Source organism: Lactuca serriola, chromosome 2, assembly GCF_051521515.1.
Source record: "Lactuca serriola cultivar US96UC23 chromosome 2, Lser_US96UC23_V15, whole genome shotgun sequence".
NCBI lineage: Eukaryota > Viridiplantae > Streptophyta > Magnoliopsida > Asterales > Asteraceae > Lactuca > Lactuca serriola.
The window spans coordinates 232,593,562-232,608,583 of NC_136409.1; the positions used below are offsets into that span (position 1 = coordinate 232,593,562).

The 15,022-nt window shown below is 30.0% G+C and overlaps 1 protein-coding gene across 1 annotated transcript; it reads right to left on the bottom strand.

The window, feature by feature from the left end:
- Positions 1–4,146: 4,146 nt before the first annotated feature.
- Positions 4,147–4,584, bottom strand: LOC145090177 (uncharacterized). The gene has a single exon (XM_079028505.1). It carries the CDS (start codon positions 4,582–4,584, stop codon positions 4,147–4,149), a length of 438 nt encoding a protein of 145 aa, XP_078884631.1.
- Positions 4,585–15,022: the final 10,438 nt, after the last annotated feature.

Below are 15,022 nucleotides of genomic sequence, written 5' to 3' on the forward strand. Positions count from 1 at the left end.
CTTAATTTGTAAACAATACTATTTGAACATACATCTCATGTATAGAGCCACTCTGTTGTAAATTGCACATTTTTTTTGCAAGCATCACTTGATTTGTCAAAAAAACCAATGTATAAATTAGTAACATCAATTCATCACTTGATTTGTCACAATAAAGTAATGTTTAGATTAATTATAACATCAATCCACCATTTATGATGTATTTAAGTTTGAAAAACTTATTTACTAGAAATTATGTCATTTATTAACAAGAAGCTCTTAAATTATCATCAACGGCTGATTTTAGTGATTTTAAATCTTCTATTGTTAGGTTAAAAAGCATAATTGGCTTTTCTTGGTTAACGATGAATTATAATCAAATCGAAAAGTGTATTTATTTGCTAATGACACTGTAACACCCCGAGTTCAGAAGTGCAAGTTCAGGGTTCTTAGTGTCAATAAGGAAGGTCGACTCGGCGAGTCGAGTTACGGTTCTGGTTACGTGTTAAGTGACCAACTCGATGAGTCGGCAGCTGGACTCGGCGAGTTGGTGCTATAGGGAGAAAACCCTAATCTGGGGATTGTGCCCTATATAAAGCACATTATAACCCACCTTCAGCCTCTTTTCTACCCATTTGAGATCCAGAAACCCTCATCTTGTGTGTGTGACTCCTCTAATGAAGAATTAGAGCTTGGAAGAGAAATTTTGTGTAAGAAACTTGGGGATTTGGAGGCCATCATCAAGGGGCTTGTGTAGATCTGGAATCTATTTCTGTTTGGGCACATTTCAGGGGTAAGGAACCTCCTCCTTAAGCTATTTTATTATTGATTCATGAATGGTGGTTGATTTAGGATTCATTAGCTTGTTTGGGAGCTATCTCGAGTTTGAGGCTTAGATCTGAAGTTGCTACTTCAGATCTAGACTTGTGATGGCCCAAAATGTCATAAAGTTCCTGTCTAAGAGTTATTGGTGAAGCCCTTTGTCTTTAACCCTAGCCCTAGAAGTGTTTTGGGCATATATCTTCTTGCTTTCACATAAAGTTTGCAACTTTATGTGAGGATTAGGCTGTAGAAGAGTGGATCTATGGATTGGAGTCCTTGCATGGCTTGAAAAGCCTCTGTATGGAATGAGAACTGAAGAGACTCGGCGATTCACCTGGGTGTGCTCAACGAGTTGTATGAATATGTGCATGGAATCGGTGAGTTGGAAGAACAACTCGGCGAGTCTGTTGAAGATTGCCTTGGACTCGGCGAATCTGTGCTTGGACTCGGCGAGTCTGGTCATGGAATCCTAACCTTTTCTGGTTGAGCTGTGAATTGGTGAGTCGAGGGATGACTCGGTGAGTTGAGCAGGAAGGGACTCAGAGCTTGTTGGACTCGACGAGTCTTGGGGCGACTCGGCGAGTTGAGTCGTGGCATGGGAGTTTCTGAGCATAGGAACTCGACGAGTCAACGGGTTGACTCAGCGAGTAGGGTCAACCAGGAAGGTTGACTTTGCCTTTGACCAAGGGTTGACCAGTTTGACTTCCAAGGGTATTTTGGTAATTATTGGTGTTTATTGGATTTGGTTAATTGGTAATGTTCAGTGGTGGAGTTCGTGTTGGTGGTCGGAGCAGCGTGGTCTTATTTCTTCAATTCGGCAATTGCAGGTGAGTTATCCTCACTATATCAACAGGGTCTAAGGCGCCAAGGCCGACCCTTTATCGAATGGAAATTCGGGTAGTTGTTGTTATGTTATTGCTTTGCTATGTCTGCATCCTGGTAGTTAGGATGGTATATGGTAGAGACCTGGTTAAGGTCGGTATCCTGGTATATAGGATGATGCTATGCTAGTGACCGGTTAGGTCGGTATCCTGGTTAGGATGTTGCTATGTTATGTGATATGCTGGATCGGTTTGATTAGTTGTGAGATGGTATATGATTATATGTTTATGTGCACATGGTTGTTAGACTGGGGTTGGGTTGAGGCGGGTCCTGCTTTGTGTTGTAGGCCAACATACCCAGTGCGGACCGGTTAGACCGAAGGCCCGACGAGCGGTCCGGATAGGCTGAAGGCCCCAAGAGGGCGGACCAGACGTGCCGAGGCACAGAGATTGGACCAGACAGACTGAAGGCCCGGTGCGGGCGGACCAGTCATACTGTAGACTCATAGAGTGGACCAGGTGGACTGAAGGCCCGGTTCGGGCGGACCAGTCATATTGTAGACTCGGAGAGAGAGTGGACCGGGTGGACTGAAGGCCTGGTGCAGGCGGACCGGTCACACTGTAGACTCGATATGCATGGCTGTTCTGTTTATGATGTGATATGATATGTGTGTGGTATTGTGGTTGGTATTTTGGGGGTAACTCACTAAGCTTTCAGGCTTTCAGGCTTATAGTTTTAGTGTATTGTTTCAGGTACTTCAGGAGACCGTGGCAAGGCGAAGGCGTGATCGTACCGCTCCTCACTTTTATGTTGATGTTTCTGGGATACTCTGATAGTAAATGAACTGAAAACCTTTTTGTAATAACTTGATGAATATGGGTTGTTTATGAAAAGTTGAAATTGGTTGTAAATTTTCACGATGTTACAAACACTCATGGTTAATTATTTACTTTGTAGTAGTTAATTTATTTACTATTAAAAAAAGTATATTAAGAACCGAAACTAGAACCAATTTTGGGATCACTTCCAAATCTTAAGAATTGGTGTAATTTTTTTCGACAACATAATCATTTTATCATTAATCTATACATAAGATGGTCGTTCGTATCTTCAAATTACTTTATATATTAATTTGAATCTACCATAAAATTACTGACAAATCATTTAATTTTGTAAATTTATAACTGTTTTAAAATAGCTGATTAACGAGTATTGTTTTTGAAGTATTAACTTAGTAATATGAATATAATAATAAGTGGATATTTGTTGATTTCGGTGACAGAGACCTTATGGTCCAAAATTGACCAGTGTGATTTGTGACCACAATATCAAGTTGCAAAACCCTAGAAAGCACCATGTCCACATCCAACGTTTCTGCAAAATCATGAAAATTCGTTAGTGTTGCAATTATTTTGGTCGCTTTTTCAATAGTTTTAGTCACATATACAAAAGAAAAAATCTAATTTGTTTTCATTATTTTATCGATACGTTTTAATGATAAAATCTATTTTTATCTTAATAGAAAGTAGATAATTTTATGGACACAAGCCATTTGTGTTAGCAATATTACCTATTTTAAAATAAGACAGTAATGCAATAAATTGTAAATTGATTTTTACTATGAAAGACAGTGGACAACATGTTATTAAATGTTATCATAACCAAGAGGTGTCACATCATCAGCCTAGTCATACATAGTGTTATAACACCCAAAACGGAAATGGGCAACACCAAATAACATGTAATAACACCCCTTATTTTCTATTTTATTTTTTTTAATGTTTTTAGTTTATATATTTCTAATTTCTTTTTTATTTATGTCATAATATTTATAATTATCTTATAAATTAAATCATAAATTAAAAATAACATTTAAAATGTAAAAATAAAAATATAAATCCTAAATTAAAAACAACATAAAAAAATTACAACTAAGGATAAAAACACATTTAAAAACCTAAAATCCAAAAAAAAAAAGATGAAACAAATTACATTTTCGATCTAAATTATTCAAATTCAGTGTCATCATCGATATGATCTGTCAAGTCTTCTTGAAGTTTGTGTTTTCGTTGGTCTTGAATATCAACGACTATATGTAAGTATTTTTTTTTTGTCTCTGATTGAAAATGAATGTGTCCAGGTTCTGTAGGCAAATACTCCGCAATATTTTGTATTTTATCTTCAATCATCATGTTATGCATAATGATACATGCATACATAATATATCGTAGAGTGCCCAACTCATATGGTCGTGTCGCATGTTCAACTATGTGCCATTTTGATTTCAAAACTCCGAAACCACGTTCCACGTCCTTACATGCTCCTTCTTGTCTTCTCTTGAAAAAAATTATCTCTAGGTTCTACCGGTGTCGAAACGCCTTCACAAACGTAGAATATGGTGGGTATATTCCATCCGCGAGGTAATACCCGAACTTATACTCACGACCATTTGCTGTGAAATGAGCATCCGATGCCTTTCCTGTCAAAAGGTCCTGAAATATATGGGCGACTAATCAAGAACGTTTACGTCTTTGTTAGAACCCGCAACTCTGAAAAAGCATGCCAAATCCATAAGTTTTGTGACGCAACAGCCTCTAATACTAACGGAGACGATCCAAGATGACCACTTGTGTATTGACATTTCCACGCCACAGGATAATTTCTCCATATCCGCTTTGTGCAATCAATGCTTCTAAGTATACCCGGAAAACCATGACGTTCTTCATGTCCCGCATATAGTTGTTGCATGTCATTCAATGAAGGTTTGCGCAAGTATTTGTCACCGAAGGTTTCGACCACACCTCTCGCCAATCTATACAAACTTTCTCGTGCAGTTCGTTCTGACATTCTCATATAGTCATCAATAGAATCGTGCGACTCCCCCAAAGCCATAAGCTTGATTGCAGCAACACCTTTTTGCAACCTTGTAAAACGTCGTTTACCTCTCGCATCATACCTCATTTAGAAATATTCATACCTAAACATAAATTTAATTTTTAAAACAATTATTTAATAATATAAAGAACATATATTAAATTTTTAAGACAATTATTTAATAATCTAAACAACATATATTTAATTTTTAAGACAATTATTTAATAATCTAAGGAACGTATATTTAATTTTTAAAACAACTGTAATTACGGTACTTGTTTTTCATTGCATTGGCTATTCGTTGGAACACATTTTTCCGCAAATAAAACCTTCTTTTAAAATCGTTAGGTTGGTAGACACAATTATTCTCAAAATAATCGTGTACTAGACGTCTATGCCCTTCTTCACGATCTTTGTTCAACGTCGCACGCATGGTCAGTAGTGGAGTTGGCTCTGTCAGTAGCATTTTCGTAACATATCGATACATCATACCCATGAACATATCATCCTCGTCAATAGCATAATTGTATGGATGGAATGGATCAAAATGATCCATTTTTTTTAATTAAATAGAGTATTAGTAAATAAAATGAAATTGAAAGAAATAGGGATTATTGAAAGAGTTTGTTGAGTTTTGTAGGTAAAATGAAGATAAAATGTTGTGTATTTATATTAATAGGGATTTTTTTTATTGGTGACCATTTGCAAACGGTCGAAAATGTGACTGTTCCAATCAAAATGACCTGTTTCCTTCCGTTACCAGCATAACATCAAAAAACGCAATAGGGGTGGTGTAGAGGGCGTTTTAATGCCATTTTTTGCGGTCCACATCAGAAAAACGCCTTTAGGCGTTGCCCGCTCCCACCCGTCTTACCGGTCTGATTTCATCACATGAAGTCATGAAGAGTATTATTTTGGCCTGGTAATGTGATTTAGGAACCATTTTCACAAATCATCTATAATCTATAAATATTATTAAAAGAAAACATTTAATTTACCAATAAAGTAATCATGACTCTTGATTGTACTTTAATTATATGTTTTCTACCCTTAGATCAAATTGATGGCATTGTCTTCTCCAAATAGAATTCAAACACAATTATCTTTAATTATAGAATCTTTAAATTCAACAATTATGTTATCAATTGAAGCATATCATTCTATTTATATACAGGATATCAGTTTCTCTAATTAATATTGTTCCTAATTTAACTCCTTTATTTATAACTTTTGGCGTCAAAATTCAAACCCGTTTAAATTATTTGAAAAAACTCATTATATAAACATATCAATAATTCAGTTATTAGTCTATAAAATCTAACCCAATCCCATTAAATTAACAAAATATTTGAGAGTCAAAATTAAAGTCCATATTATCAATAATTTATCTCCCAATATATCCTACATAGAATGAATCAATTTTGAGATAATGGTTTGAATTTTAAAACTCATTAAATAAGCAAGCCAATTAATTTGAAATTTTGAATCAATATAACTGATATTATTTTTCTAGACGAGTAGCCAAAAATTTTCAAGATGATATCTTAAGATCCCATTTTTTTTGGAAGATAGTGATTTCCTTATTAAAAAACATCATATATACGATTACATTGAAGTTGTTATTCTTATGATTTTGGATTGAGCCCTACAATTTACAGTGTTCTTTAACGGTCTTCTTCTCTAATTCTTTTTTCTAGGTTCTTTCTTTACTCATTTGTCCTTCTTCTTCTCCAATATCTTGCATTTACTCAGTTCTTATTACCTGTTATTACTGTATTCATGTTGATAGGTCATGAAAAAAAATTAATCAATCTACTTTAAGTATATTAGTTTCATTCATTTAGTTACAGAAAAAAATTATGTCATTTATATCGATTTTTTAATGTGTTGACTTATGTTTGTTTGTCAGTCTGTCTATAATCAATGTTATATCCTCTGTTTGCAACATTCATGAAACTTGTGTAATCAATACTGTAAATATGTGAGGATTATCAAATGTAATCATGAATCAAAAACAATGATATACATCAATGAATGGAACGGACATATTTATATACACCATATAAAAAGTACTCCTCTACATTGAATACTATTTACATGATGAATGAGGGAAGAACAACATCTATATATACATTCTCTTTACCTGAAATACACCTACCCCTGCCACTGTTGCCACCTTCTATTGCTACAATTTTATCTTTAATATTTTACTCATTTAAAATTGTGAATATAAGGACAATATTTTCATTCTGGATGTTAATGTCTACTATCTATATGAACATAAAAAATAATTTATATTGATATTTGTTGCTGTCCATTTTAATATATATATATATATATATTATAAATTACAGCAATGTACTTTGAAAGTACATTGTTGTTTTAAATTATTTCTGTAAACATATAAGAAAGTTAAAACTACATAGTCAGTTTTTTAGGTATATAAGTCAAAAGTATGAATCCATGAATTTTTTGATAACTTATATGTAAATACCAACTTTTTATTAGATATAAAATTGCTTTAAAGAATAATTTATATCGCTATATATTGTTGTCTGTGTGTGTGTGTGTATATATATATATATATATATATATATATATATATATATATATATATATATATATATATTACAAATTACAACAATATACTTTGAAAGTACATTGATGTTTTAAAACCATTTTTGTAAACATATATTTTAATAAAAACACTCAGATTTGAAGGGTATCACACTAAACGAGTAATGGTATATACTTATGGATATGTTTTCTAATGAGCATCAGTAAAAACTATTTATCCTTACTTGATTGTTAGATTTGCATTATGAGATTTTTTAAAAGTATATAACATCATTTATATGTGGATGATAAGAACTTTATTTTATTTTTATAATTTTGCTTTTGATTACGTACAAAGGACTTTCTATAATATTTGTTTGAGACTAAATTATATTAATCGTCCTTGAGTTATGTCAAAAGTTACAAATTTTATCCGTAAAATTATATTTTCACTCTGACCCTATGATTTTGAATTGTTCATGTTTTGCCTATTTTACCAAGGCCATATCACTTGGTTGAGTCACATGTGTTTAACAATCATTAGTTTTTTCACAAAAAGAAACATGACGCAAAACAACATTACCTTTATAAACCAAGTTGATGTTTCAAAAAGTCAATTTATCATGAGAGTAAGAATAACTCGTCTCATGCAACTTCTTGCTTATGCATCTTTAAAAAGACTTACAAAATTGATATGATTCTCATTGATGAACATGTAATAACGATTTTATTTATTTATGAGTTTTCTTACATTTTCATTCAAACCACGTATAACAATATATAAACTAGTTTTTTATGCATTTAGGGAAGGAAAATCTAGCCAGAGGTTACTAACAGATAGGTTGAAAGATTTAAAAGTTTTCCTCATGAGGATGGTTGTTACTACATCTAAAATCCACAACTTGGTCTTAATCAAAACAAAAATAGTTTTGTTGATAATGAAGACAAAATCGATATTTATATCGCAACCAAAGTTACACCATGCAATTAGCGGACTGGATCCCTTTATGGATTCTCTTTAGCAAACTTCAACACCATTTTGGATTGTGTCTTTGTTTAGAATACACCTATTGGTTATCTTATATGTTACAATCTAACAATTTATAAAACGATAATATGTTATTTACCATCACTCACTATACCAAAAATTTTATACCAATCTTCCATTTTTTTATCTTATATAATAGATGTTATTGGAAATGTTGTGAGATGATTCCCAATGGAAACCCTTATGAACAAGAAAAATAAATTATCAAAGAGAGTTAATTTGAGCTTGGAAGATATGGATTATGTTTACTTATCAAAATTTGTGTCAAATTTAACTTTATAATGTCATTTTATATTGTATATGAAACAAATAAATGTAACACTCTGGGATGGGTATGCACAACAGTTTGTTGACTATTTGGAAAATAACAAACAAACTTGTATGGTAGTTGTTATTCATTGTGGAAAAATATCTTATTATAGAGTATTGATGGACAAAAATTTTAATGAATACCGGAACAATATATTCTTAGGCGATGGATAAAGGATGTAATATATTTGAATTATCAGCTATCGAGAGATCGTTTTGATGAAGAGGATGTAGAGGTTACCAAACTGGTTAATGAAGTATTTTTCAATGTTGAAACTGCTTTAGACATTGTGAGAGATGATAAGCATAAGTTAGCATGTTTAGCTGAAAAAACACAACTTTTGTTGAATGAGGTGAAGAGTAATTATTCAAGTGAAAAACTAATTACAAATTCGGATGTCCTTGAGAAACTTTACAATGTTATTATTCCAGAAGAAGTCGAGATTTTTGTTCCAGATGTTCAACATAATAAAGGATCACGAAAGAAGAAGTTTATTGGTAAAGTTGAAAAAGCAGTTATGAAAGCTCAAACGAAGACCATAAAATGTTCACTATGTGGTAAAAGAGAACCACACAAAAGGCATACTTGTCCAAGCAGATTTAATGCTCAAAATTGATGTATAAATTTTTTATTAGTTTTCAATTTTTTAAGTACATAATGTTCATAACAGATGATAATCATTTGTAATTCAATTTATTTTTCCTCATTGAACTTTTTGTTGTCTGTTTATAATTATATGTGATTCTATAATTTTTACTAGTATAATCACATGTGATTTGTTTCAATAGTTAAGTATAAACTGTTAGTAAAAGATCTTAATCACATGTGATTTTATAATAGCATACATTTTTATATACATAATCACATGTGATTTTCTAATGTGAAAAAGATATTTTGTAATCACATATTATTTTTATAATGTGAACATATTTAATTATATTTGATTTTTCTTTTTGTATGAATATATTACACATGATAAGCACATTTTATTATTTATAATAGTTTATTTGATACATATAATCATATGTGGTTGAAGTATAAACCATACAATGATCATATGTGATTCTCGTACGTAAAAAATATTTAATAAATGATTTATATACATATAATAACACGTGATTTAATAGAAGTCGTAAATGCTCTTTATGTAACACGTGGCATGCTTTAATGATAATTCTTTCCTCTAAGGTTATAGGGTAGATGCATTTGTAGTGATAGCTAGTCATTGTAAATTGAAGATCACTTCAGTGGTAAATAATGGTTAAAATTTGTAAAGTACAGATCAATGTCATTGATGAGTGCTGGTTTAGTCAACATTGAGTTTTTATTGACCATCTAATTTCCAGATCTGATTGACTTGATAGTGTTAGGACTCATAAATAAGGGGGTTCTATGTTTTTTTTACTAGGATATTTATAGCCTTATGATATAAGGAAATTTGACACTGTTATACTAAAAAAGATTCACCCCTTAAAGAAAATAGGGACTTTACCAATTCATTAAGTATGCCATTTTTTTTTGTCCTGGTTCTTTATTTGCATTTTACCTTTGAGATCTAAAATCTTACCAGCTAGTAGTTTTATGTACTCATTTTGCTACTTTGCTTATATGAAGTGATAATATTATGGATCTTTTGTTAATTGTTAAAAAAATGTTGATCATCTTGCCATGGCGATCCTCTTCAAGTTAAAGTCAACAAGTATGATGTAATAAATTATCTTTTTTGTATAACATGTGATTGATTTTTTTTGTATATAAAAGATATTAATCAGATGTGATTTAATAAAGTTATTATTAAATCACATATGATTTAAAATTATTTTTTTTTGTATAAAGTTGTTAATCACAAAGTTATACCAGTTTCTGATTGTATCAAAATGCTTCTTTAATATCTTCTTCTTCTTTTTTTTATCTCTTTTGTTTCAAAATTGGAATCTTCTTCATTTTCATCAAGTAGTTGATCTTTTGTTTTTGAAGCTATGACTTTTCTCTTTCTTGACTCAGTTTTTTTCAGCTGTTATGAAAATAATATTCATATATTAAAACATTTGTAATTGGCATACAAGTTTTAATAATGAAGTAATAATTAATAATTATGTAATTTTAAATACATATTATAATCATATGTGATTGAATTATACATTTGTTGTGTTTTAACTTAGACATTCTTTCTGTTGTGTCTTTTTCATTTGATCTTTTTCCTTTTTCTTTAGAGAGAAATGGTAAAAAAAGAATAAATTATTATGAATATATATTTAATCAGATGTGATTGAACATATTGTTATTAATATATGTTAATCACATGTGATTGAATATCTTTTTTGTAATATAAATAATGGTAATCACATTTGATTATATAAGATTTATGTCTTTATGTTTATAATTATATGTGATTGACTTTATAAACCACGTTCAGGAGCATAATCATATGTGATTTAAATATACCCTTTTTGTCTATTGTTTTTTTCCCTTTCTTCTGTAAATAGTACAATAGCTGTAATCAAATTCATATTTCAAAAAAAATCGATAATAAATAAGTATAAATATAGATATAAATCACAATCAATAAAACAATGTTATTATAACTTTGTCGTGTTTTTGTTTGGACCTCTTTTCTGTTGTGTCTTTTTCAGTCACTCCTTTTTATTTTCTTTTAGTTTTTCCTGAAACATATAAATATAAATATAAATCACAATCGACAAAAACAATGTTATTATAATAATGCTTAAAGTGTTATTGATTGATGTTAATCATGTGTGATTGATTATGTTTTTTGCATATAAAAGTAGGTAATCACATTTGATTAAAAAATATTGTGTTATGTTTATGTGTATAATCATATATGATTGAGTAGTACCTTTCTCATTTTTTTTTTCTTCTGTTGTTCTATCTATTTCTTCTGTTACACCGTCCTTTTTTCCCCCTTTTGCCCTTTTGTTTTGGATTTTCTAAGATATACAAATACATATATAATCAGAAAATGAAAAAGTCAATTTTAAACAGATGTGATTAAATATACCTTTTTCAACTTTATTTCGTGGTGATTTTCTAGTTGTTTTTGTTCCGGTAGGTTGTTTCTTTGTAGGCTTTTCCTTTTTTTTGTTTTGAAAAATATATAGATATAATTAGAAAATCATATTTGATTATACAAATAAAATTTATGAATCACAACTGCTTATTGAATGATTTAAGTGTTACCATTTTGATTTGTTCTTCCCGCTGTTGCTTTTGTAAAAATTTTAGTAGTAGTCTCTTTATTGGTTTCTAAGATGTACAAATACGTGTATTATAAGTAAATCATATATGATTATTTCAAGTCATGACATATAAATAATAAATTTTTTATATAGATTGGGATCACATGCGATTCAATCTTTTTTATATGTATAAATTCATCAACAAATCATATATGATTGAACACAATCATTGCCATGTAAGATTGTTCATAACGGATTGTAATCACATGTGATTGAATATGTTTTTGATATATATGTAAGATGATAATCACATGTGATTAAACCATAATATGCTTTTTATGACAATAATAACATTTGATTAATGAATAAAACTTGTTTTTCTAGTCATATGTGATTTTAATCATATATTATTAAAACTATTATGAGTATAAAAGCTGTAAATGACACATGAATTAAATCATAATTGAATGTTAATCATATGTGATTAATACTTATATTAGTAAACCAAAAAATCATATATGATTAAAGACCGTCAAATATATTAATATAACACAATGTTAATCATATATGATTTAAAACATAATATTACATGTATCGAGTTTTTTTTATCACATTTTTTATCAAAAAATCATATATGAGCAAACAATCATTATAAGTAAGAATTCATCAGCAAATCATATATGATTGAACACACTCATATTATTTATCACCTTCATGCATTTTTTTGGATCTATCCTCTTTCTAGAATATTTTTTTTCAAACGTTTTAGTAACATCTGCAAGTTCAAACCAACTTTATTTACACAATACATGAATAACAGAACACTAAACCGAGAAATTATACGTTAATATTCGTAAAATTTAGTGTTATTAAACAGAAAACCTTTAGTAACTTGTTCGATAACCAACACTATGATTTTAGTTCAAAATAACTTTTGAATAAATGCAAATTTCGTGTACAATGAACAAATCAATGGTAGACAAACTCGATATAGTCGTAACTTGGTTTTTAGTTCGAAATAACTTTGAATAAATGCATATTTCATGTATGTTGAACAAAGCAATAGTAGAAAAACTCAATATACTCGTAACTAAGGTTTTAGTTTGAAATAACTTTTGAATAAATGCAGATTTCATGTATATTGAACAAAGCAGGAGTAGAAAAACTCGATATACTCTTAAAATTAAGTGTTATTTAACAGAAAACCTTTAGTAAATTGTTCGACATCGAAACTTGGGTTTGATTTAAAGAAAAAAACATTTGAATAATGTCGATTTCCTTTATATTGATAAAACGAACAGTAGGAAAACTCGATAATCATGAAAATCGAGTTATATTCATAAAAAAACTCGATAATCATGAAAATTGAGTGATATTCAGCAAAAAAAAGTCGAATAAGCATTTTGATACATTTCGATGAAGCTTTTGATGACGTTTTCTCTGTTTTTTACGACATTTTCTTCGTTTTCGTTGAAAATATTTGAAAACGGATGAAATATTAGAGAGAAACGAGGGTTTTCTGTTGAGAGAAATGAAGGTTTATGATTTTAAATGAACGATTCTGACGATGTATGCATTCACAATTCAGTTTCTATTCCTTTATACGATTATACCGTCATTATTTTTTAAATGTCATATGTTTGAAACCAATCGTTAAGTTATTTACCACTATGACACCTGATAAAATTAAAGTGTAATTTTTGTTCTCAAATGTTCTCCCAATAAAAATGTTCTTGATTGAACGTTCCTATACACACACACACTAGTAGTATACCCGCGCGATGTAGTGGCGGCAAATGGTTTTTTTGGTGATTAGCTATCATCCATAGTTAGTTTGTAGTATATGTGAGCAGTTTGTAGTATATGTGGGCATAATAACCCAAATACCAAGCCATATTTGAATTAAACAAATCATTTTTAAAATGTTTTAATAGTTTCTAATTTTTCTTATTGGTTATATACGAATTTTTTCATATATACAAATTAACAAAGTCATTACCTTTAATTAAGATTATATAATTTACAAATATGTATGTTTGAAACATGGCGACACTAAATGTACGGTGTAGTAAATATTATTAAGTGCAATAATATCAATTTACAATGATATTGTATGAAAAAATTTATTCATAGTTATATGATGTCATTGATTTCCTGTTTATTCAATACAATTTTAAGAGACCAAAACTTACTAATACAAACTTTAATATATAAATTATTCCACACGATATGTAAGACTTTTAATCTTTCAATAAGTAAATGAATTTTGGATGACTTTCAAACACTAATCAGAAGATTGGAACTTGTGTAATTTTGTGTAATTAACATGATATGATCCTTGATATTGAATACATGTGTAATTAATAGGATATGAACATTGAAAAGCAAATCGAAAGTAGATGTTTTGAGCATTTCTTAATAGAGTACAAAAAAAGAGGGACTTTGTATATGTATCAAAAAAGACGATAATGTCCAACACTACAGTCCACTCTACTAAATAAGCTAGGTTGGTTTGATGACATTAACTCAAAATTATAAGCCAACTCTATTACTCCTATCTTCTTAATCTTGTTAGTCCCTCTTACAGACCATAATCTGCAGAATAACAAAACTAAAATACTTAGCAATAGTAACACAATGGCATTTATGTGTTTTTCAACCAAATGCACTTGTTCAGCACCAAATCCATTCCACATGGAATTGGGTAATTTCTCCCTCAAGAACCTAATATCTATCGTACTTGAAAACATGGTTGCTATGCTTGGTTCTACACATAATAAGACCAACCATGAACTTCTAGAAAAAGAAAATCAATGTGAAAGAAAATACAAATAGATTAACTTTAACTTTGACTATTTGGTTAAAACATCCATCTCATTAAAATCTGGAAAAAAGTAATCTATGTCATGATTATAGCCTGTTGCAACCAGGACACAACTTATTTTAGGATCGATGCAAAAAAAAATCTACAATGGCTTTAATGATATAAAAAAATCAATAACGATTTTTTCAATACAAAATTATGACTCTATGTTGCAATCTTTGAGCTCCATTACCTGAATGCAATAGGAAGGGTAAAAGTAAATGATGTTAAAATGGTTTTAAATTTTAAATAAACATTGTAAACATCAAAATGATTTAGGGCCACCTCTATAATTTACATTAAGAAGTCACAACTATTAACTAAAACAAATAAGCAAAATTTATAAAATTGATCTGTGGCATATGCTTTTTTCAATTTTGGTCTAAGGGTAAAATAGTCATTTTAAAATGAAAATAACAATTAACAAGTTAAATTTAACAACTCGTGGACCAAAACCGATACAAGGATTGATAATAGAACTGGGATAGCAAAAAAGAAACATTTTGGGCCCAATTATGTAAAATTAATATGTTATTCCTTTCATATGTCCC